This window comes from Electrona antarctica, assembly GCF_951216825.1.
Source record: "Electrona antarctica genome assembly, chromosome: 8".
Lineage (NCBI taxonomy): Eukaryota > Metazoa > Chordata > Actinopteri > Myctophiformes > Myctophidae > Electrona > Electrona antarctica.
In genome coordinates, this window is record NC_136789.1 from 44577536 (window position 1) to 44602419 (window position 24884).

Genomic DNA, 24884 nt, shown 5'->3' on the forward strand with positions numbered 1-24884 from the left:
AAGTCACTAACCAATAGTAAGTGCCATTTCGCTGCGGGGGGCGGGCTCAATCGCTATCGCAGGCAGAGGAGGGCCTGGCCACTAGAGCACAAGCGGAAGGAAAATGGCTGCCGTGGCTGCAGAGCCAGGAGCTGCAGTGGTTCCGATAACAACAACAGCAGCAGCGACAGACGACGAAGGCCACCTCGAACCGGGCCTGGGCGGGCCGTCAAACCGGGGAGCTGGCCTCGGGCCCGAGCCGGAGCATGAATACGCGCCGGTTATGGACCTGGTTGACCCCCATTTGAAGGATGGGGATGTGGTGGTAGAGGAATGCGGCCATGTCAGGCCGGAGCTAGAAGCCGCGGCGGGAAAAGCCTTCATCTCCCGTGCTGGCGGCGAGGAGGAAATCGTTACCGCATCCGACGGCGGAGAACTGTTGTCGAAATACGCGCCGTCGCTCTCGGGCGCAGGGGAGCGTCTGATAGCCGTGGAGCGTTTCTCTCCCGCGGCGGTGGTGGTTGAAGCAGAGGTCGGCTCTAATAACGTGCAGGCTGTCTACCACCAGAGCATCACCACGGCGGACTCTCAACCCTCAGCCGTCTTTCTGCACTCGTTCCCCGCTCACCCGCCCGTAGCGGAAGCCGGGCTGTCGTTGGCAGAACCGGCGGAACCGACCACCACCAACGACTATTATCTGAACCGAATCGAACCTAGAATATCCCAACCGGTGGATATTATAGACGGATATACGTCTTTGATAATGCCCGAGCTGGGGCCGCCCGAACCCGCTGAGAATAATCCCGGTTCCGCGATTTATAAGGATGTTGCGGAGGATGCTGGGCTGCGGGACGGTACCGTTACAGCGCTAAAGGACAGCCAGGTCCACGTAGCTCTCAGAACTGCCAACACGGACATGGACACAGCGACAGCATATATCAATAATTGTGATTTCTCATCGTCTAGTGCTGCCGGAACCCAGAACAAAAACTATTCCGCGGTTAAAGACGAGCTCCCGGTAACGGGCCAAGCCGGGTCGGTGACTGTGTCCCCGGCTAACGTTAGCTCCTCGTCGGTTTCGGGATCACGGACTCTGCAGGACCCTTGTCCATCTTCGTCGCCTTGCCGTTCGCCCAAACGGAGGCTCATAGACGCCACACACTTGAAGCAGGAGAAGTTGGGCATGGGACTCGAGCCCACCGCGGACCCCAGCAGCGGCGCCGAGTCGATACCCTCCTTGCCGTGCCATGTGGTTTCCGAGCCGCCTTCTGTGGACCAGCTGACTCCCGGTTCCGAGGTCCGGGTCTCCCTGGACCACATCATCGATGACGCGCTGGTGGTGTCCTTCCGGGTGGGCGAGAAGATATTCTCTGGGGTGCTAATGGACTTGTCCAAAAGGTAACTGGTGGTGACCACTGAAAAATACACAATTTGCAGTAGGCATAATTCAATGTCTCAATGAATGAATGGGGTGTGTTATCACTGTTATCTCTTTACCGAGTAGTACCGACAGTATGGATGGAAGTATGGACCAAATCATATGATATTATTTATGGTATCAAACAATACAAGCATTTTTAGATTGGGTCCTAGACAGTCCTAGAAAAACTGTTACAAATGGGGGTCCATGGCAAACTACAGATACTTAACTTGTACACAGTCAATATATACAGTAAATGCCTGGCGTGATCTTACTTATAATTCTTACAGGCCTATACCTACGCGCAGTCGAGTGTGTAGTTGCAGGAAATAAATGTAATACCACCATCTATGAGAATACATCGTGTGATCATCAGTAGCATCAGATAAATACTTTGGTTACTAGCTATGTCGGCCTATATAAGGGTATTAGGCAAATGAAATATTGGTATATGCTTTTAATGCAATTGTATGGGGGTTACTGTAGGCTTAGTCCTAGGTCTAGTAGGTGGTACTGGAGCACATGCCTGTGCTGCACAGTATGCACTCACACCTCAATAGTTCCTCAATAGGACACCCATGAGGAGATTATGTTCGGTCCATCCTGTAAGGTCTCATGTTTGTTAATATACATGCCATGCATTACATCATGTCCACAAGGTTAGTGCAAACATACCTACATATTCAGCCATGTACATACAGAACAACCTAACACGCTTCAATGGAACGCCTATTTATTAGTTATGTACAAAATATAAAGGATATGAGCACAGAAGTGTAGCTGTAGCCTAATATTTTTACATGCACTAGAGGGCAAATTATGTCTGTGTGTCCAGAGCACTTGAACACAGACTTGACCTACTTCCATAACTTGAATAATGCATTCACAGTCGCATCAGTCCTTCCTTGGTCTCATAAATCTGGTCAAATGTTAGAAGTCTTTTCGGGTTGTGTATGTTTGTATCATACTTGCAGTGTCCACTCTCAAAATGAAAATGTCTTAACCCTATAACACTTTATATTTGTATAGGAAACCTGATGCTTATTGCCATGAAATAACATAACGTAGCTCTAACCATATGGCAGCCCTTGTCGTGATGTAGTCAGATGATAAACGCTTATTTACATAGGCATGCAGTGTTCTGTAGCTTAATATCAGTAGGCTTGGCTCATGATTCATGGAATGCCTGAAGGGTGTTTGCTTCCAAATGCCTATTTCCTGGTAAAATGGTCTTCTGATACTCCTGTTAAAGAGAGCATCACCGTTTCAGGCTTAAGCTAAGCTTATTAAAACCCTGTGTTGGTAATGCCAACCAACCACTATGTGCAATATAAATAGTGGTTCATGTGGTTTGCATCATGGGCCAAAGATGCCATTTTTCAGTCCACCACCACAAAACTATCATTGCCTCAACTATTTTAAATCATGGCAAACATTCTAATAATTTAGAATGTTTGCCATGATTTAAAATAGTAGAGTGGTTCAGTGTATTATGGTAATACAAAATGATATACCCCAGATAAGGAAATCCAGTCCTTGCTGTCTGTTATGTATGAATAATAGTTGTGGAAACTAAAATTTGTGCAGCTTTCTTTCAAGAATCAAGTGGCTATTTGTTACACTAGTCTTATCCAAACATTCCTGACTTCAATGCCCCAAATGTAATGAACAACATAGCAGCAGCTGTGTGATGAAATCTAATATTTTCTGATCACTTTAGTCAGTGTATCCTACACAGTCTAATTAGTATATTTTTGCTTGGAATTTTAGACACATGAATAAAATGACCAGTGGGACAGGGCACTAAGAGCATTGAACATAAGAGACTATTCAGGTATGAACCCAATGACTAAACACCAGGCCATCCTGGGACCTGGTGTATAAAAGAACATAACATGGATGTGGAAAGTTCTAGTTTTTTTCTGTGAATTAACATTCACAGAAGTGTGCAAGTCACATCAACTGACCATCAACAAACATATTTGGTATAATTTGAAGATGTGTACTTTTTAGCACCATAACCTGCAGTCCATTTAGGCATAAATAAAAAGTGACATTATGCCTAAGCACCCATGTTTTATTATTTACAGTCAAAACAGTGCTACTGGTTTGTTCACAGTTCATTGTGTCTTGTATTGGGAAGATGGAGAGAATTAAGATGCCACCTATATTCATGGTGCTACAGCTACACAGAATCACACTAGCTTCTCTCAGTTTAATTAATGGGCTGAATATAGACACTAGCCTTGGAGAAGTGAGAGAGGAGTGAAGATGGGAGGAGGGAGGTGTTGATGAAGGGATGTGAGTGGAGAATGTCAACAGAATTGGGGGTGTACTCAAGTGTAGTAATTGTGGTTATTGCTGTGTGCATTAAACTGTTCGGCTCAGAATTTGATGTTCAAATTACCCTGAAACAGTCTGACTAAAATATAAATGTAATGAATTATGAAGAAAATCGATTATTTCAGAAGGAACAAGGGTGAAAAATAATTGAGCAATAAAAACGAATGAAACTAAATCCTATTTAGTTGGCTATGAAGAGGAAGCTTTTAGTGGATGTGAACGCGTGAATCTATTTTGCGTCCGAGCATAGACATGGTAACGCCCACCTGCCTCTGATTGGCCTAACGACACGGCCCGTCTTGACTGTCCTCCGAGACGAGAGGTTACTCCGTGGTGGGAAATAATACAATAGAATGACAGCTTGGCACGCACGACAGAATGCAGCCTTGTAACTAACTTGTATTTTTGTAGAAGAGGCAAACTAGTATTGTTTAATATGCCGTTTGCTTTGATTGAATAATTGATTGAACACAAGTCTACGTTGTACTATGATTTTATTTGGTTGTGTTCTAAATAAAGTGTTAGTGTTGATTATCGTGTATTAATCTAATTATAGTAAACTAATACTATTATACTAAAAAAGATAAAGATCAAGGGAAAATAGACCTTTTTACTGTACAATGTTAATGTTTCAAGTTTACACATACAAATAAATTACACAATAAATCAACACAAACACTTTATTTGGAACACACCCAAATTAAATCATATTACGGCGTACATGTTCAATCAATTATACCATCAAAGCAAACCGCATGAACAATATTAGTTTGCCTCTAATACAAAAATAAAACTTACAGTTCTCTTCATCATACCGTACTTGTATTATTTTCCACCACAGAGTAATCTCGCATCAGACTAGTATCCAGCATAGCTATATCCACCTCAGTGGACAGTCAAGACGGGCAGTGTCGGTAAACCAATCAGAGGCAGGCGGGGCGTTATCATGTCTATGCTCGGACGCAAAATCTCACACGATGTCAACAGCTGACTGTAGCTGTCCCTTTTGTCTTCACCCATTGTCCTCACTTCCTGCTCCCTGAGAACTTCCTGCTTGCCTGTGATTGGCCAGGAGGGTTCCATGGCATTGTTTTCATAAGGCATTATGTGTGTACAGTCACACAGGCAGGTAACATCATTGTCTTGTCACAGTATGTATAGTATGTAGGTATATTATATACACAACTATAATAAATCATTAACCACAGAAGAATATAAGGATAATGAGGTGGAGAACTAAAATTATACTGGAGAACACGTATGCACAAAGAAAACATGAGTTGTTTGGATAACAAACAAGTCCATAACATTTTTATATGTATACGCATTGTGCGTACATCAGAAAGAAGAACATTTCATGTGCCTTTGACGGGGGCACAAGACTACAGCAATCCCTTTATTTTAAATTGTTTTGTAGTAATAGTACAACATAAACATTATAGAGACTTTAGTTGTTACTGTACAATACTTTAAAACAGTTGTCATGTTGCACACAAGCTTAAAATAGCTCTTGTTTGCACCGCCCTCGTTGAAAACAATGTATTTCCAACTCTGCTCAGTTCAGGCTGCATGAACAGCACTCGAGCGCTTGGTTTCCCCTCTATATCGTAACTTAGATGGCTCTGGTCTGAAGGAAGCCAAACAAAAATAAGTTTTACTGTTATGTACCTGTGTACACAAGATGTAACAAAGTACAACCTTGAACCCTTGAACCTATAAGCATAAAAGGGACAGACATAATAACTGGGTGGGGCATGCATTTCCAACTTGCATCGTTCCAAGTAGGCCAGTGCCCAACGGGCACCGCTCTAGTACAGAATAATAAAGGAGCTCCTGTAGTAAATACTGTAGGACATGGTCATTATTCCGAATCGATGTGTATCGTGAATGATACACCTCATATCATGGCCTCTGTATTGTGGCAGGGAATACCCAGCCCTAAACTATAGTGTGCGCAGCAGTGTCTAGTGATGACTTTATTACGACTTGCGTCTTCATAAAATTTCATTTCGCACTGTTGTTCTACAGTGAAATTGTATGTAGGTGACGGTGTAAGGCTGGAATAAAAGTATTTTTTCAAAGACTTTTAAAAGTCTTTCAGTGTATTATAATGTGAGAGGGTGGCAAACTTTAGTCTTTTAAAAGTCTTTCAAAAAGTATTTTAGTAGACAAATTCACAGAGTGCTGCCTTGTAGGCAAGCATAGTTGTCGCTGTATTCAAGCGGCACCGCTTGACCGCAGCTATGGTTGATTCATCTATAGAAGGCAATAAACACACAAACCATCAGACACATAGCCAACAGTACAATTTCTCCCATATTAGGACAGATCTTTTGAAATACGGTACCCTTTTATAGAAACCATTTGACCCTTTTAGTTCTCAATCTGCTCTTTCCTTCCATCTCATTCAGTCTTCCCTCCTGGTCAGATTGTGTGATGTATTACTCACAATTCTTTCTAGACACATAAACTCAGCCCGAAAGGCAGGGGAAGGCAACAGATGTCGGTGGAATAGACATGGATACTTGGATAGGGCTTTATCTTGCGCCACCCCTTATCCCTAAACTTAACTTATTTGCCATTTTTTGAAAAACATTTTAAAATGGTTTAAATAGCTGATCTACCCTCTTAGCAACAAGTAAGAAAGCGATCACACGGCGCTGGTACCAACAGGACCCACCAACTAAAGAACATTGGATGGACATTACTGAGGAACTGTATGTTATGGAAAAACTAACATTCATACTTAGACTACAAGAAGATAAGTTCTATAAAAAGTGGGATCTCTTCTTTCAGCCTAGCGATAATGTATGAGTATTTCAATGAATGTACCCTTTAATGTGAAAAATGCAGCCTTGTTTTTGCTTTTGTTTTTTTCTTTTGCAAGATAGTAAAATATGGCAAATAAGTTTAGGAAATGGAATAAAGGGGGTGCATACTTAGTTTAGACTAGTCATTGGTTAGACATGGGTTAAGGTTAGGTTTATGTGTGCTGCCCCGTGGGAGGTTAGGTTTAGGGTGAGGGTTTGAGATAGGTTGTAGTTGTAGGTCTAACCAATGACTGGTCTAACCAATGACTAGTCTAAACCAAAAACTGTCTAAACTAAGTACTGCACCCGAGCCCAAGATAGGGCCAATAAAACACAGAACGGAGCTATCATCAGAGAGCCAGTATTATCCGTTTTATTACATCTGAATGTTGAATAATTGAATGCGATGGCCCTCAGTGAGATATATTTTTAACTAATTATATGAGTGTATTTTTTTGATGAAATTCATGCGGTACATACGAACAGTACTTCTATACGTCACACCTCACCTGTGGTATGCTCAGCCAAACTCGCAGATCCCAGATTCCGAATGTTGACGAACTGTACCGTATACTTAACTTTTCTGTCTTGTCTTTTTCATCTGTCTTTGTTCCCCTCAGGTTTGGTCCCTATGGCATTCCCATCACCGTATTCCCCAAGAGGGACTACAAAGACAGACCCCAATTAACTATGCAGCTACAACCAACCCAGCAACAACAGCAGCAGCCTCTCCAGGAACCAGAAAGGCCTGACGGTGTCAACGCAAATACGCATGCAGACCTGGACATCGCCTGCTCCGAAGGCTCCGACCACCAGCGTCTTAGGGGGGAGGGGCAGGCAGTGGCAGCAACCCCACAGCCCTCCCAAACTGCCCCTCCTCCTCACCCCTGGAGCTCCAAGCCTCCTCCGTTGTTCCAGGAAGGGGCGCCGTACCCTCCTCCACTCTTCATCAGGGACACGTACAACCAGGCCTTACCTCAGCCACCCCCCCGCAAGATCAAGCGGCCGAAGCGGCGGTATCGCTGCGAGGAGCCCACGTCCATCATGAATGCCATCAAGCTCCGCCCACGACAGGTGCTCTGTGACAAGTGCAAGTGCGCGGTGGGGAGCGGTAACGGTGGGGTCCCCCGGGAGGCGCGCAGGGGCCCGTCGGCATCATCTGACTCCCGGGGTGAGGACGCCGCCAAGCGGAGGAGGCAGGCTGATGGAGGCTCTGTGGTTAGCAAACGGCTACGTAATGAAACGCCACGAGAGGACAAAGGAGCACGAGGCGTGGCAGACAGACGATCTGCGTCAGGGCTACGAGTGTCTTCGGGATCTTCCTCTGGTCGAATCCCAAGGGGTGTGGCTTCTTCTTCGTCGCCTGTGTCCCACTCGGCTAATAGCAGCCGGGTCCATCTGAAGCTGAACTCTAAGCAGAAGGTTCTGGGAGCGAAAGGTTCTGCTGTGGAATGCTCCAAGGCACGGCATGTTCTGAAAAAGCTGTCCAGGACCTCTCAGCCCAGGATCCAGTCGACACAGAGCGCCTCCCAGCAGCCTCCCCATCACCGGAGACAGCCAAAAGACAGCTCTGCCAACGCCAACCCTCCACTGACGGGGCCCAAGACCATGACACGCTCAGCATCCCTACAGGAGGCCAGCCAGAATCAGAAGATCCACTTCACGCGCCGACTGCAGCACCTCAACACGGCAGTTGTCGGGTCGAATCCCCGCGCCACACCGCTCCCGCCTAGGATGCGCATAAAGCCACAAAGGTATCGTACAGAGGACAACCAGGTTTCACCCCCAAATCCCCCTCCCAAACAGCAGCTACGTCTGCCTTCTGTCAGAGCGAGCGCTCGCACACCTTCTCCAAAGCAGCCCGCTTTAAGTTCTGACCCTCATCCCTCCCCTGTCCAGGCTGTAGCTCAGCCCCTCGTCCAAGTCCCGCCCCCCGCTGCAAACATATCTCCTGATGTGCCTATTTGCCCCCCCGTGTCCTCCCCGTCCTCTTCCCCGTCTGCTTCAGCAGGTGTCACTAGCTTTGCTGTGGAGGTGCAGGAGGTCTCCCCTAGGCAGCCGGAGAGGGAGGGGAGAGAGGCAGAGGAGCATGATAAGCAAGGGATGACAGGAGGTTGTACAGAAGGAGGAGGAGAAGGAGTCAGCCAGGGGAGAGCGAGCCTGGTTGTGTATGTATCTGCTGAGGCCTCTTCATCCCACCCGCAGGCTGACTCCTCCTCCTCTTCAGGCTCCTTGGACCTGGAGGACCTCAAGTCCACCAACTCTGAGTGCAGCTCCACGGAGACCTTTGACCTCCTGCCTCCTGGAGACCTCCTCATCCACTCATCTTACTGCTCCTCTTCCTCGTACTCCTCCTCTTCCACCCCTCCCCCTCCTCCCTCCTTTTCCTCTCAATCCCTTCCTAGCGCCTCATCCTCATCCGCTGCTCTCACTGATACCTCTGCTCCTCCTTCCCTCACACTTCCTCCCCAAGGAAGTGAAGAGGGGCAGGGGGAGGAGATGGCCACTGAGGGAGAAGGAGAAGGGGTGGTTGGGGAGGATGGAGCTGGAGGAGGAGAGGAGCCCAAAAGGCGACGCAAGTCATCAACATGTTCTTCTTCATCTTCTTCCTCTTCTTCCAAAACCCCGACGTTCACCAAGTCGGTGCTGAAGTGCGCGGCGCCAGATGGCCGCACCGTCTGTGTCGGAGACATCGTCTGGGCCAAGATCTACGGCTTTCCCTGGTGGCCGGCTCGCGTCCTGGGCATCACCATCTCCCGGGGCTCTGGCACAGGCCTCGCTGTACTGCAGGAGGCTCGAGTGTCCTGGTTTGGATCGCCCACCACCTCTTTCCTCCCGCTGGCCCAGGTTGCCCCCTTCCTGGAAAGCTTCCAGACTCGCTTTGACAAGAAGAGGAGGGGACCCTACCGACGCGCCATCACTGAGGCTGCACGGGCCGCCAAGCAGCTGACGCCGGAGGTCCGCGCCCTCCTTACGCAGTTTGAGACGTAAGGGCAAGGAGAAACGAAAGGGACGGGAGTTAAGGACAAAGGGAGTTGCAGGCAGAGAGGGTGTGTGTGTGTGTGTGTGTGGGTGTGTTTTGTGAGTTGAGTCCTGAGAGTGTTTGTGTAAATAAGGGTCTATGTTGGGGAGGGCGGGGAACAAGGTAGGGCAGGAAATGGCACTGGTCCACCATCACCACCCCACCTACCCACACACTCAGCCCCACCTCCTGCTGCTTCTAATCTATACAGTCCCTCCAACCCCCCTCATCCCTGGATCAGAGATGAACCCCCCATCCCTCACACTCTCCATATCTCCTTTGCTTCAAAAGACTGAGGCAACAAACAGGATGTATAGATGGATGGAGTCGTGGAGAGAGAGAAAATCATGCTGTTGAATAATAGTAGTTTTAAATGTTTTATTTTTTTCATGATTCTTGATTTTCCTTTTCTATGTAAAGATTTGGCGGGCCCGTCCTCCCCTTTTAGTACAAGCATGTAGGCGAAATCACGATGGTGATAATTTTGTTTTTCTACATTTCTACATTTTCCTGCAGGTTCTGAGGTTATTACTGATGGCTGGATGGATGGTTAAGATGCACTTAGTCAAACACGAAGCTCGACACATTCTCCCCTGTGTCCACACCTTTGTTATTTTCCGCTAGCGGAGCTTGTGGGATGCAGTAGTGGTATGCTGTGGGCAGGTATCTGAGAACCAAGCTTTACATCCTGTTCTGCTGCTCACACTTGTTTGTGCCGTTTGTGGAATCAGACGTTCCCTTAGTTCTTCTGTATTCTTCTACGAAGAGGAAGTGTTAAGGTTGTGCTTTGATCACATTTAGAGAAGCGTACCTATTAATCTACCCATCATCCTCATTCTTTAAGATAAATAATTTCTGTGCTCCCAGGGTGATCTGCCTCTTCCACTGTGAACTTGAAACTTTTACATGTGCGGTATTATTATTATTAATATTATTATTATTATTCACACTAACAAAATTGGCCTTAATGGAGAAATAAGCGTATTTCACCTTTGTTTTGGGGTTGAGGTCGGAGAGAGGACTTGGAAGGGAACGCTAAAACAGAAAAAGCGATTTCTGTACTTTGTGTAATATGGGATGTGACCTTCTCAAGCATTCAGAACCAACAAACAACTGATGTTGTTTTTTAATTAGGAAGTAGCTGTGTCACTTCAACTGGGTCAAGGCCTGTCAATAGATCACAACTTTGCTGTTCCTGGTGGGTCCATTCAAGGTGAGAAAGTTTTCAGGTGCTGCTGGGAAAAGTCTAAACCCCTTCCCAGCTACACAACATACAGTTTAAAAGTAGATACAAGTAGATTTTGTTACATTTACACCTTTAAAGGGGTAATCCATCCTACTTGGAACATGTGTGTAACTTTGTCTCACCTTGTTATGTGGGGAGTGGGGACTCACCAAGCATACGTCTGTGACCCATTTTGTAGCCCTGTCCTAGTTTGAGGAGCACTATTGGGGGAATTGATGTAGAGACAGATTGTCGGGTAGGACACACTGACTAGAACCATTTCAGCACGAGAAATGTCTTGTAATAATGATGGCTTTTATTTGTCCTCCCTGGTTTAATTTTTTAATTTTGTAATGTTTATTTTATGGACTCTTTTTACCATCTGTTTGCAGATCAGAGAATACTGTATAGGGGAATGACAAGACAAACAAACAAGAGCCGTTTGGAAAAGAAGTAAAAAGAAAAAAAAAAAAACATACAGAAAAAAAGAGAAACCCCAGTTGAAGAATTGACTTGTATAAATGTTTTTTTCCTGATGTTTTAAAAAAAACTATTATAAATAAACTTGTCAAACTTCCAAGAATGCTGTTACCTAGTCGTCATTTTGGGAACTTTTTCTCATTGCTATTCACATTGACAGCAAGAGAACAAGGGTCAGCTAGCCTCGACATGGCCTAATGGTCTGTACTTGGCCTTACTGGGGGTTGGGACAGGGGATTTTGGTGGAGGTGGTTAGGCGTCACTGTGCCTTTTTAAATCGGGCACTGTGACCGGTTGTACTACCAAGTACTGGTGTGCTGAATGAAATTGGATCCACAGAAATCTATATTGGGCCTAAGCAGGAAGAGGGGCAGAAGCAGCATAACAGTTGGTGGGTGGGGGCATGCTCTGTTGACCTATCTCTCACCTGCAAACAGATCTGTGGTAAATTGGGTCTTCAGGGTTGTGTGTTTCTCTCAAAGTATCTCGGCAATTTAACCATCTTATTTTTGTTGTTGTCTTTTGTTTATTTATTCAGTTGTTTGAAGATACTCCTGATATGAATATCTCGTAACTCCAATGTTGGGTGTGTTTTGGGTGTTTTATTGTAAGTTGACATCCTGACCCTAACTCCGTCCTCTGCTATGCTAGAGAGGGCATATGAAGCTACACCCACCCAATATCCTAAAAAATAATAACTAATTGGAAAATGTCTATTTTCCACATTCTTTTAAAGTTGACTTTTTGGAGTAATGAGTTACTCGTCTAAAAACAGCAGATTTGTAGGTAAAGCGGTGGTATTCTTGCCAAGTAGCTTTTGGGAGAAGCACAACTCTTATTAGCAGGTTGGGATGATGACGTTGTATACTTGGAATGCAATAACGCATCATTTGGAGGTCCTACACCCTTCTGAAAACCAAACTGGATGGTAAAATCTAAAGTTGCAGGTGAATTTTAGTATGTGCTAGCTAGTAGTCCATACCAAAAGTTGTTTGTAAGTAGTAAGATTTTAAATGACTGCTAATTCATTAGTCACACAGCTATAGATACATAACAGGTCTATGGTAGACCAAAACACACACAGTCAAAGCATCAACTGCAATTAACACATTTTGCATTCCATTGCATTATACAGTAATAATAATATAATATAATCTTTATAGAGCACAAGTGCACACAAGTGCAGTTCAAAGTGCTTTACATAAAAGTAAAAAATTCACATGCAAAAAAAAAAAAAGAATCACCAAATTAATTCCAGCTCTTTCCACACATAATTGAAAACATTTAGTAGAAAATCAATGTTATTAAGGAGACAGTATGTCAATGAGAGTCTTGCTTGCACTTGCTTGCTGTAGGTTTAATTCAGCCCGTAGAAGTTCTACTGTTGTAGCAGTTAGAATAACTAATTCTCAAGTCCAGTAGGTGACTGTACATGTATTTGTCTTGGTGACACTGTTGCAGAGGCATGTTGATGGCTTGAACTAATAACACATGGACACAAGATACAGGGGGAACCACATGATGGGCAATATGTACCCAGTGTTGGTGGAGTTACTTTCCAAAATCTAATGAAAAATAGAAAAGAAAGGAAAAAAGTGATAAGTCACGTTAACATTAACTTTGCTCTTTCTGTGCAAAAGGAATGTAAATGTAATACAATACATTACTTGTACAGAATACCCTCAAAGCTAGCACAAAATGACTAGACATGGTATTAAATGGAAGATGATAGGCTAAATAGAATAGAGAAGAGTACTGCGATAATGTCATTTGGCTATTAAAATGCTATTTCAGCATTAGAATACATACAAAATAAAATAGGTTATATAATAAAAGTCTAAGTCTAATAGTGAATGGCATACAAACTGCATTTTCAGTGTGCAACTGCGTGATTTTATTAGAAGTTAGAACCCAAACAGTTTGTGAAAGTAATGTTACTTGCCATAGTAATTGAATACTATTGCCTAATTTCTATAATGCTTATGTAATGTGTTACCCCCCCAACACTAGATATCTTCAGAGAAAAAATACTTTCTACTTTTAGACTGTCCACAGAAAGAAAGAGGGTGGGTCGGGTGGGCTCAGCCTCATACATTCCATGTGTGTGTAAAAGTAAGGGGTCATATTCAGAGTCAGACAACCTGGGCATGTAAAAACAATGTCTTGTTTTTGCATATCCTTCCAAAATGTACATAGTTTAGCATCCTGTACTGTACATATGCAGTTTAACAGTGGTCTGAATGCAGGATTGTTTACAGTAAAGTGTCCCTGATGCAACTTTTGGGTCCAATGACATGCTTGTGCAAGAGCTCTATCAATGCAAATGTGCACCCACCCCTTCGTGTGTGTGTGTGTGTGTGTGTGTGTGTGTGTGTGTGTGTGTGTGTGTGTGTGTGTGTGTGTGTGTGTGTGTGTGTGTGTGTGTGTGTGTGTGTGTGTGTGTGTGTGTGTGTGTGTGTGTGTGTGTGTGTGTGTGTGTGTGTGTGTGTGTGTGTGTGTGTGTGTGTGTGTGTGTGTGTAGTGTAGAGACTGCAGAGCAAAAGGCTATATATATATATATAGTGTAGAGCCCTTGGGAAGTTGGGAATCCAGTCAGCTAAGTAGCCTATAGTTAATGTTATGTATTGTGCTGTAAAATAAATACGTGTTGAGGATTGTGTGATGCAGAAAACAGGGGAACCATCTTAGGAAGGAGTAGGAAGACTGTAGTTTTGCATTGAGCAGCATATCTTGTACTCCTACGGTTTCTGCCTCAGCAATGGGTGCCTGGCTTTTAAATGCGAGACTGTACGTGCTGTGGTCGAATAGCTCACAGTTTAGCCAGGATGCTTTGTGAATGTGACATAGACTACATTCTCTTGTTTTAGCCTTTGTCTGTTTTATCTGCCGGTGAAGAGTGTACCACTACTGACTCAGCTTTAATGGCTCTGAATAGCACTCAAATGTCTTTGGAAACCTCAGACCCTGTAGGAAAACGAGGCGCCACCGCTGATAGTTATTATTATTTTTGCATCAGACGCTCTGAACTCTGCTTTGAACAATAATCGTAACTTGTTTTCTCTGTTCTCCCTTCATTATTCCCGCTCTGTTTCCCTTTTCTTGTATTCCCTCTCTACTACCTCTCTGTCCCCCCTCCAGTGCTGCAACATTGAAGGGCTGCTGATGGGCGACTACACTTGAACACTGCCATTGGTGGAGAGACTGACGGGCCATGACAAGAGCTGTCCAAAGCTGTCCAATGAGGAGAGGGAAGGATAGCATAATGATATGGACATAATTATTATTATTTAAAAAAAAATGGGGTTGGGGCGGGATGAAGAATTCTATATTTATAAGAGATGCAGAGACACACTCGCCTACTAATCATGCTGTAAAACCCTGGGTTTGTTCTTGAAGGAAATTGCAGACAGTGTCAACATGTTTCAGGAGAGATTTGACTGCTTAAAATAATAATTGGCCAGATTGATGCAAATTATCACGCACATATCACAGAACACTGTGCGGACACAGTATTACAGTATATCCCAGTTCTGAACAGAATGTACACTGAGCTAGACGTAGGACAGACACCAAACTCAACCACAGTAAATGGTATACAGTGTAATTCTATTATAGCTCATGGCAGGTATAGTACCTGAGTTTGTGTTAAACAATATCCCAAATACCAATGCGCATAGGAACACATTCATTTCCCCCTACTGTGTTTACCTTTCAGAACTTCTTAGGTAGTAGTTTTTACCCAGCTACATTGCAAAAAAAAGAAAACGGAAAAAAAGAAAAGAAAAAGTCTATATTAGAATCTCATTCCTGGGTCTAAAATGACTAAATGAGTGTAACAATCTGCCTCTGATGTGAGATAATTTCACTTGTTTCCTATGCAAACCTTTTTTTGGACCCTAAAGTACAATAAACACAGAGGATATTTGACATAATGACAATGATGTAGGCACATAGTTCACATAATTGGCATACAGTACATACAAAAAGAATGGATATACCAACACATGGGCGGACGGCAATCGGATTCAATCAATTTAGGCCAGAACATTTTGGGTTGTTTCGTCTTTTTATCATCTTTTTGACCTAAATTTAACACAATCAACAACCTATGAATGTCCACAGTAAAGCACAGTCCAGTTTCCATGAAGGGCCCCTGAGAACCAAGGGCCCTGGGCCGCCGCCCCAATGGCTAATTTGGCCCTGGAGCATACTGTACATAAAGTCAGTGTTTACATACATTTGGGGAGATGTGGCTAGTGCTCAGAGTATAATGTACACTAAAAGATGGTGTCCCAGCAAATTAAGGTACTTTGAATTAACTAATTTACTTGTCTGAAGGAAATTCCACAAACAAGCAGATACATTTTCTCATTGATATTGATTTGAATCGATATTGAGTTAACCACGCAACATTGGTATATTATTTCATTTGTTTTATGAATAGGAAATGACTCCATACATGGCTACATTCAATGTGGATATTTGTTTGCAGGCTAGTGGTCAGTCTAACATTTATAGACAAATCAAACAAAATAGTCAATTTGTTTAACCCTCTATCTTGTGTGGTTGTCTAGATTTGCTATGCCTGAATTCTTCATAGTTAGTTATAATCTGACTGAAGTGAAAACTTGAATAAAATAAATACATTTTAAATGTGGACAGGGAATGCACTTTAACTACAATCTCTTTGGTTCCCAACCAATCTGTGATCCATGTAATTTGGCATGGCATCCACTCATGTCAACTTTGAACATTAAAATTATATTTATATAGGATATTTTGTTTGGTTTATTTGTAAAGGGGCAGATACAGTAGGCCCATTATCCCTGAAAGCACATATTCACATAAACATAGTTATATGACGCCACAACCATTCTGACAATGCTTCTATAAAAAGCCCTGTTTTGATAAATAAAATTCGCACAATGCAATATAATATACTGTTGTTTACACCAAACGACCATTAGCATAAAGTATGGGAAAACAACAGAGAAAAAGCATGTGTTGTACGAGAACCAACTCCGTACTTAAAGGACCATACTGGAGTCAATACGTTTATTAACAGCCTCAGCCATATATCGTACATAAACAATGGGACAATTGTCCCTTCAATGGCTTTATTTTTTAGACATGTTTATATTTTGTCCAGTTATTTAATGAATAATTGATGTTGGCCGAATGTAATTGTGTGGTTAATATGTTTGCATTGCATTCATAAGCAACCTTTTCTCCAGGGTCTATTCTTTGTCACTTTTCTCACACACACACCCCTATACCTAAACTTCAATTTAATTTTCATACCTCACTGACATGGCCTGAATTTAAACAAAATCTTTGGAAAATGGTCTGCAGCAATGTATAACATGAGTCATAGTCAATGGGATAAACACGCCAGACCACCAGTAAGGTCCTTTAATATACTGACAGAGTATACTGTTCAAGACTGAGCATGTTGGTTCTCTGGTCAAGTTTATATGCAGGGTAGCCTAGGAAACTACCCAAACTTTCAGCCAACCAAAGTGGTTGCAAGACACCCACCAGCCACAGTCAGGATTTGGCTGTAGCTGGTATTTATACTAGTCACCCTTGCAGGTAATCAACCACCACTTGAATTATTATCCGATTCTGTTTTATAAACTAAGACTAATAGTGAATGGCACTTGACTGAGAAAATGGTTGTATGTGCACAGCAAAACGCCCAAAGTCATGATTTTGTAGTGTAAATTAGGCACTATGGCCTGTAGCCTAGAGTGACTGAATATCACATACAAAAACGCTTGAATTGCATTCTGAAAGTGTTCAAATAAACTCAGGATTTTACTGTGCATCTAATATACTGGTAGGCTTCATACCTACGTTGATCTGTGATCTTGACGATGAAAAAAGCAAATATGTGAACATAAAATAGGAAGAATAGAATATAATTAAGTAGAAAAATATATAAATAAATGCAATACGGATTGCATGTGCTATGCTATAGGTGCAGAGGGCTGCCCAGGCTTTGCTGTCGCTAAAATGTCTATAGAATGATTCCCTGTCCTCTGACTGCAAACCCAAACCCTTTCGTCCCACTGGTATGTCATGCTAGTTTTTGTGGCAATTGAGAGGGGTCATGTGCAGTCCACAGTGGAGAAATGGTTGTAAATGTGTGTTCCTAAAAGATAATTAAAGATTTATTATGAGGCAATTACTTTACCCATAGCCTCACTGGAGATCTTACAGTATGTATAACCTTTACCTTAAATAGAACAAGGGGGGGGGGGGGGGGGGGGATTTGTGATTACAGTATCTACAATATATTATATATTTAAAAAACTGAGTTTTGTGGCCATTGTGACCTGAACGTTGATACAGATAGCTAATTTTGTAACAAAGGTCATAAACATGACTTCCCTTTTCTGGGCTGCCTGAAACTGATTATACTACAGTATATACCGGAGACAAACAACAGTGTGTATTCTATCCTGTTCACACAGAAAGCTACATCAGAGAACTCATGGTCGGAAACACTTTTCTATAACTTGGCCATGTTGATCACAGCTGTGTCATTCATTTGCTTATGAGCATGAAACATCCGATTGCAGATCTATTGCACTCGAGCAAAGTCTAAGAAATCAGCTGTCTCAACCCAGGCATTGACCAATAGAACGACTGCATCAGGCATTGTTGAACAAAACAATATAGTTGGTCATATAGTTCCTTTTTGTTGCCTTACCTGTGTATCACAGCCAGGGCACTAAGGTCACACGCTGTGTCCTTATCTTGTAGGTGACCTACTCACACACACACACACTCTCACACAGAAAAGCTACACAGACATACTGTAGGTTCACGTGTCCCCTCAAGGAGGGAGCATTTCAAAGACAAAAACTAAACACAATAATAGCTGAATTATGGAACCCAACATTCATTCACTTAACACCGGTTTACATTTCCTTCAATTCAGACTACATTCGCACTGAACTGAAGGCACAGCAGGTGTTTCATATACTGACACTGTACAGCCCCACTGTGGCTAGTGGTCATAATGTAGTCTATATTCAAACACTTTTCTTTCTTGATCTTGACTTGTACATAGCAATGCGTTTGAGAACAATCGACAGGTCTGTGCGGGGTCCAGTTCATCGTCATGAGAATTTTCATGTGAACCCAGTTTGTTATTGACCGAAGCTATCTGTATATCTCTAACAATCAGTAAACTTGCTTTTTGCCTTCGTAAAAGCTCTCACTGTCCCTTCTTTACAGCAATGCATCTATTTAAGGATTTGTTTTCTACTGTTAGGCATGAGCGAAGACTACCTTAACATCAGTAAGAATCAGTGTTTACTGTACATTAAGACATCATAACCTTTGTACATACAGTATGGAGTTGGGTAGGGTACTTGATTAGTGATTTATGTTGTACAGTCCAGTTGTCCGAAACCACCACTGCCAAACTGAACTTATGTGTTGCGTTTCACAACAGTACCCAAGTAGCAATATTTAACGCCCAACCCACACTGGACACGTTTGTATCGCAGAATGTCATGCTTTTATCATTTGGCAACAGTTATTGTCTGTTGGTAAGCATGGCAAAAATGTTTAGAAGCCATAATGCCCTGTACAACACTAGAGAGCTGAGTATTTTACATTGCACATGCATGATGTAACACCAGCTCAGTGGCCTTGTGGTTAGTGTCTGGCATGTCCGCCCTAGATTGGGAGGTCAGGGTTAAATCCCTTGACAAAGTCATCCCAAAAACTATAAAACTGGGACACAATGGACCACCTGCTTGGCAGCATCAAGGGTTGGACTGGGGAAAGTCCCTGCAACATGTCTAGGGGGTGTACTTGTACATTGTGTATGTACTTGAAGCCACCTCACAGTACAGATGGGCCACGTGGCTTGGTAACCATTTGTTCCCAAGGCTTCCTACTTATGGAATAAAGGCCTATTCATAGTCCAGAGGTGACCACCGAAACTACATGACGTGCAGACCACTAACCACCGTTTTGATGGTCTTAACTCTGGGAAAGAGGTTCTTTGTCGCCACCTTGTGCATATTGTTGAATGGTCATTGACAAAATGGGACAAGATGAGATGACACACTCATCCTAAAATCTTATTTTAAAGGCACAACATCTTTGTTAAAATGTACATTTTGTTATCATGTCCATGTCGGAAAATAATCTTTGACAAAGTATTATTACGCAGCGATGATTTATTCCATGTTTCATTATCCCAGTTTTCCTGTATATTAACATTCTTATGAAAAATACTGGTTACCCCAAATTTCTATTCTACTCTTTGCTGAAGGTTACACTGACCAATGATATAAATAACTGGATTGCCTTTCTTCCAATAATATCCCTCCATGGGAAGGAACTTATCTATACTAGATGTTCAGTGTGGTATCTGGACTTCTAGCAGTGAATTACCCGTAAACTTTTTACTACAAAAGGAAGAGATAATACCAAAAAGCAAGACACTCAGTCAACATTTTATTGTCTTAACACAGTAGATGACATTTCTCACAGTGCTAGACTTGACATGCACACAATCTCTCACACAGGCTCACAATCACTCACCATGTCCGACAAGTGTATACACTTGTGTAGAAGAGGTAAACACACACAGACAATAATATTTTGCATCATTAGCAGAAGCTTAGCCATGAGGTTCATTTGAAGTTCAAATGCATCCCATCATCTAGCTCCAACAGAGAAACCATGGCAACTGTCTTATGCCGCATTTAAAGCAAGCATGTAAGAAGTGTCTGGCTATATTATTAAAGAGGTGTATTTGCCACTCACTCAAACATGTACAAGCAGCTCCTTAGGGCTTAGAGTAGGTTGTGTGTTATCTGTTGTTGTTGTCTTTTTGGACAAAATTGACAGAGTAGGATCCTGTGTTGCTATCCTGGTTGACCTGAAAGTTGTTGGTAGACAGTCCAAAAGGACGCAGGAACATGTTCCCTAGGTCCTTCAGCTTACCTGGAGAGACACAGCATTTATGTATTCTTTGAATTACATTATTATTATTATGGACAGTAAAACCTTACTAACTCCATAATAATTATTCATAATTTCTACATTATAATAAATAAGGGACAGATGGGACATTTTGGGGGAGGGGTCAGAATAAATTATGGACTTAAATGAACAATGCAGGTTGCATTTCACTTGGTGAAGTGGCTGATGAACAGGGTCACATTCTAGAACCTTGGATAAGGAAATAAAGTGGAACATACTCATCATTTCTTCTTTCATCTTCTCGTTTCTCTCATGGATCTGTTGAGGCAACCTCTGTAGAGGGATGGGAGGGATGGGAGAGTATGATGAGTGCATGTGTTGCTGTGCAGCTCACAGTGGCCAACAGAAAAAGACTGCAGAGCAGTGGGTTGCTGTTTTAATCGCAATCACGATCTCGGCTTCCCACAACGAAATTAACATGAAAAGATTAACGAATAATCGTGGTAAATAATCCTAATCTCAATATTGAGCAAAATAATCATAACTAGATAAAGGTCTCCACCAGGGCAGGTCAGGTTGTGGCCTCCTGGTGGCGCTATAATAGGCCAATGTGAAAAGGGTGCCATTTCTTCTTACGCATGGCAATTGGATGATTTGAGGCATTTTGTTCCAAAAATGTGTTTAGCAAAAAATAATTTGGGGCAGAGGTTCATCGTTGGCATCCAGGGAGACAATTTGGCATCGACCGGGTTAGCGGTGCCGTTGATTAGCTGGTAACAGACGGATGGACGTGCACACGCACGCACGGACGGAGTGCAAAACATACTCTCTCCACATGCCTTCGGCCTGGTGGAGACAATAATCTTTAGACGATAATTATGCAGCCCTAGGCAGTTTTAAAACACAACTGTGAAAATTGTGAATGTGCAGCGAGGTAGGGCAAAAAAGGCCAGTGTGCTGATAAAACATTTCTTAAAACACCCACCATGCATGCCTCCCTGGCTGTGTGCTGTCCTGGGTCTTTGTCCAGGACCGTCTTATAGTCTTCCAAAGCCTCATCCAGCTTGTCTGTTTTCTCATAAAGTTCTGCCCTCCTCAGGATAGCCCGTACATATTCTGGGTTAAGCTCTATGGCTGCAGTGACAATGAACATGGAATATAAAATATCTATGAAAGTAGGAAAAAATATATAATAATTAATCACACACAAGTATTTGGTGTTCCTCACCCCTGGAGCAGTCTGCAATGGCCTGATCTTTCAGCTCCTGGAGCAGAGAAGGGAACAGGAGTCAGAACAGAACATGTTGATTTTATCAAGTTACAAACGGCTCAAAGTGAGCAAATTGGAGGGGTAACAAGAGGAGACATTGGGCCCAACAATAAAATATAGTTTATTTCTATATGAATTAAGGTCCTTTCATTTTTATCCCACGATTTTGTAACCCATTTTCACCCCTGTGTCAATTATCTAATGTGGTCCTGGGCTCTACACACCCGCCAACCTGGGGAGAGCAATGGACTTAAACTCATGCTTCCTTCATGCATGAGTGTCCAAGTCGCTCCTTTACACCTGACGGGGGAGTTTCCCTGGTTGGACGTAGCACGTGGAAGGAACACGTTATTCCAACCAGTTCCTTTCCCCTCCATCAGGCGCCCTGGCTGGCCAGGGGGAGGCAGTTTAGAGACCAGGATTACTGCATGTTTTTGTGAGGGTACCTAGGGGACACAGGGAGAACATGCAAACTCCACACAGAAAGGCCCTTTCGCCAACCCCGCATCGGGTATGGGCACTGATGACGTGGAGGAGAGGACACGCCGCCAGCGCCCACAGCGCCCTGAACGGGAATCGAACCCAGGACCTTCTAGCTGTGAGGCGACAGCACTACCGCACCACCGTGCCCCTTCGTTAAGGTCCTTTCAGATGGGGAACGTCCAGGTCTAGTTAGTCGTGTGCACGAAATGAGCATGCGAGCGACAATTTCATGGGACCGTGGCCACGGAAATACGCTTGCGTTGTCGGCCATCAAATTCTCTGCACGTACAAAACGCACGCCTCTCATTGAAAATTAATCACTAGGCGCGTCAGTCTCTCCCCGTCTGAAAAGACCTCAAGAGAGTGTGACCTGTGACGCCCCTCCTTCCTAATCCTGTCTGACTGTCTATCTTGCCTTTCGTACCAAGTGGATGCGTGAAGCTGCCCGGTTGGAGAAAAGAACCGCCCGCTCTTTACTGAAGCACACTGGACACACACCCAATGCCTCTGTATAGGACCGCTCTGACTCAGCGTGCTCTGGGGAGAGACATGGATAAGAATGCAACACACTCCGTCAAAACACAGTGTGGAATACATCTGAATTCACATCAAAGTCTAAATGTATAATCTAACAAAGAGCAGACATACATACATACAAGTCATACATACATACATACATACATACATACATACATACATGCATACATACATACATACATACATACATACATACATACATACATACATACACAACAGTGTCACCACTGTCTTTAACTGTGGTTTTTGCACTGCATTTCAGGTCCTGTGGTCCATGTCATCCCATAATGTATGATAGCTGTAAATATGTCTCTGCATCTAAACAACAACTCGATGTCTGTCATTAATTTGTATTCTGTGATTACAATGACAGACATACTCACCTCCAGCTTTGAACTGAGTGTTGCCTTTCTCTTTCAGAACCAAGCTCTCCTGTCTGCGACTCTGAGAAACACACACAAACATCTTGATATTACACTCTCTCTCTCTCTGTATGTCTCTGTCTGTGTTATTGTGAAATCCACGATCTCGACCACGGTCGAAAAATGATGATGATGTGTTAAAACAAAAAAAAACAAATGATCAATTACAATCATTTTTTTATTTTATGCATTATTATTACTCTATGGACCCCCTGTGTCTGGAATTGCCATTTTATGCTCTAGTCTAAATTAATCACAGATTAAAAGAAAAAGAAAATCAGCAGATTATTGCGACGTGTTGTCTGGCTACAGGAGACAGACACATCGATCACCGTTTCCTACATGTACATAGGGCAAAAACAGGCATCAGCTTCTCTCACCTCTCTCTCCTCTTCAGTCAAGTTCTTCTCCACTTCCCTCAAGTAGTCATCATCAAACTCTGGTGCCTTGTTCTCTTCTTCTTTCAATTCTAATTCTGTGTCCGAATCCATCCCACCTCCATCCTCAGTGCACTCATCCCACAGTGCTGCCTCTGCTGCTCCACCTCCAGCTGCTCCGGGATCATCAGCAGGTTCCTCCGCTCCTTGCCTGGTGCCTGTCTGTCCAGGGTCAGGTTCCTCCGCTCCTTGCCTGGTGCCTGTCTGTCCAGGGTCAGGTTCCTCCGCTCCTTGCCTGGTGCCTGTCTGTCCAGGGTCGGGGAGTTCGCTCTGTGTGTCTATATGTGCCAGAGTCTGATGACCTCCTGCTGCCTGGTGGTTTTCTCCCTCCAACACTCTGCTCCCGTCTGCATCCTTTTCTCTCTTCGTATCGCTGTCACCCTTACCTCCCTCTGTCCTTCTCGTCTTGTCTGAAAGCTCTAGAGTCTCCTGGCAGTCGTAGAAGTCTTCCTCGGCCAGCTCTTCCAGATCCAGGAGGCTGGAGACAGCAGGGCCTACAGAACTCATACTGGAAGACAAAGAAGCAGTGTTGTTGAATCTTCCTAAATTGCTACAGGCTACAGTCAGCCAATTCATTGCTGCCTCTTGACAGTCAATTTCATGGAATCCTACCTGCCATCTCCAGGACCATCTCCAGGATGGCACTGTACGCCAGGGGAATCTAACCGCACAGCCTCTCTCTGGGACATCTGTTCTGACTCTGAGAGACCCTCAGACCCTGCTATTGAAGGCTCCATCAGCAGATACCTGATAGGAAACAAAGACATAACCCCGAGCCACCAGTGAGGCCTTTGTCGACAGGAAAATAGCAATCAGAACCTTTTTAATCATAGGATCATATTGGGACTGGTTAGCCAACTCTGGTCGCCAAAGAGGAAGGTTATCTCTGGCTTTCCGAGGTTAAAAATAGCTAGGTTAAAAGCCTTTAGATTATCACCGATCCATACAGTTCTACGGAATCTTCGTCCACATTACCTGCCCAAAAGCAACTTCTAAGAAAAAGAGCCGGGGCGGGGAGGCTAACCCAGCCATTATTATGGTGAAACAAGGAGCGTTTAATAGCGAATCGATTTAGAGGGTGTAATAATAATGAGTGTTCGCTAAAGTGCCAATAATACTAATATGTTTATTTGTTAAGACATTGTTTCATTACCTCTTTAACAGTAGCAACGCTAATGTTGTTTTGTACTGTACGATGACATTTCCTTCCTTCGCCAATATCACTTCCGCATTGATGCCCAATCAGAGACGTAGACGTCATTTGGAAAAGGCTCGCAGGGAAATGAAGTCTCTAAGGGAACCACAAACTGAAGGAGGTTTTGTTTCAGAGTCTGCTTTCATTCACATTCATTGCCAATGGAACCAATCAACCGGTCGTGGCAGTTTTCCTCATAGATATATATATATATAAACTATGGTTTTCATACTAAAATGTGAGATTCACAGATAGACAGCCCGTTTGTGATGTGCCAAATGTCACCAGCAGAGGTCCCCATACCCATGC

General features: G+C 43.4%; 2 protein-coding genes across 5 annotated transcripts; one reads left to right on the top strand and one right to left on the bottom strand.

The window, feature by feature from the left end:
• Nucleotides 1–74: 74 nt before the first annotated feature.
• pwwp2a (PWWP domain containing 2A) lies at nucleotides 75–17466 on the top strand. 4 transcript variants are annotated; one of them, XR_013790677.1, is made up of 4 exons: nucleotides 75–1377; nucleotides 7173–9539; nucleotides 10709–10787; nucleotides 11192–11382. XR_013790677.1 is itself a non-coding variant. In XM_079508372.1 (3 exons), the coding sequence occupies exons 1-3, from the start codon at nucleotides 104–106 to the stop codon at nucleotides 14440–14442; spliced, it is 3666 nt and encodes a 1221-aa protein (XP_079364498.1). In that variant the 5' UTR covers nucleotides 75–103; the 3' UTR covers nucleotides 14443–17466. The 4 variants fall into 4 exon arrangements, 2 of the variants coding, with proteins under 2 accessions (XP_079364498.1, XP_079364499.1); XR_013790676.1 differs by having other exon boundaries at nucleotides 7173–10787; XM_079508372.1 differs by lacking the exons at nucleotides 10709–10787; nucleotides 11192–11382 and adding an exon at nucleotides 14418–17466.
• Nucleotides 17467–19747: 2281 nt separating this feature from the next.
• Nucleotides 19748–24665, bottom strand: LOC306928344 (tetratricopeptide repeat protein 1-like). The gene is made up of 9 exons (XM_079508380.1): nucleotides 24534–24665; nucleotides 23993–24127; nucleotides 23324–23888; nucleotides 22905–22965; nucleotides 22409–22521; nucleotides 21460–21496; nucleotides 21217–21365; nucleotides 20510–20564; nucleotides 19748–20252 (listed from the first exon to the last, which is right to left on the bottom strand). The coding sequence occupies exons 2-9, from the start codon at nucleotides 24115–24117 to the stop codon at nucleotides 20119–20121; spliced, it is 1239 nt and encodes a 412-aa protein (XP_079364506.1). The 5' UTR covers nucleotides 24118–24127; nucleotides 24534–24665; the 3' UTR covers nucleotides 19748–20118.
• Between the last annotated feature and the right edge of the window lie 219 nt (nucleotides 24666–24884).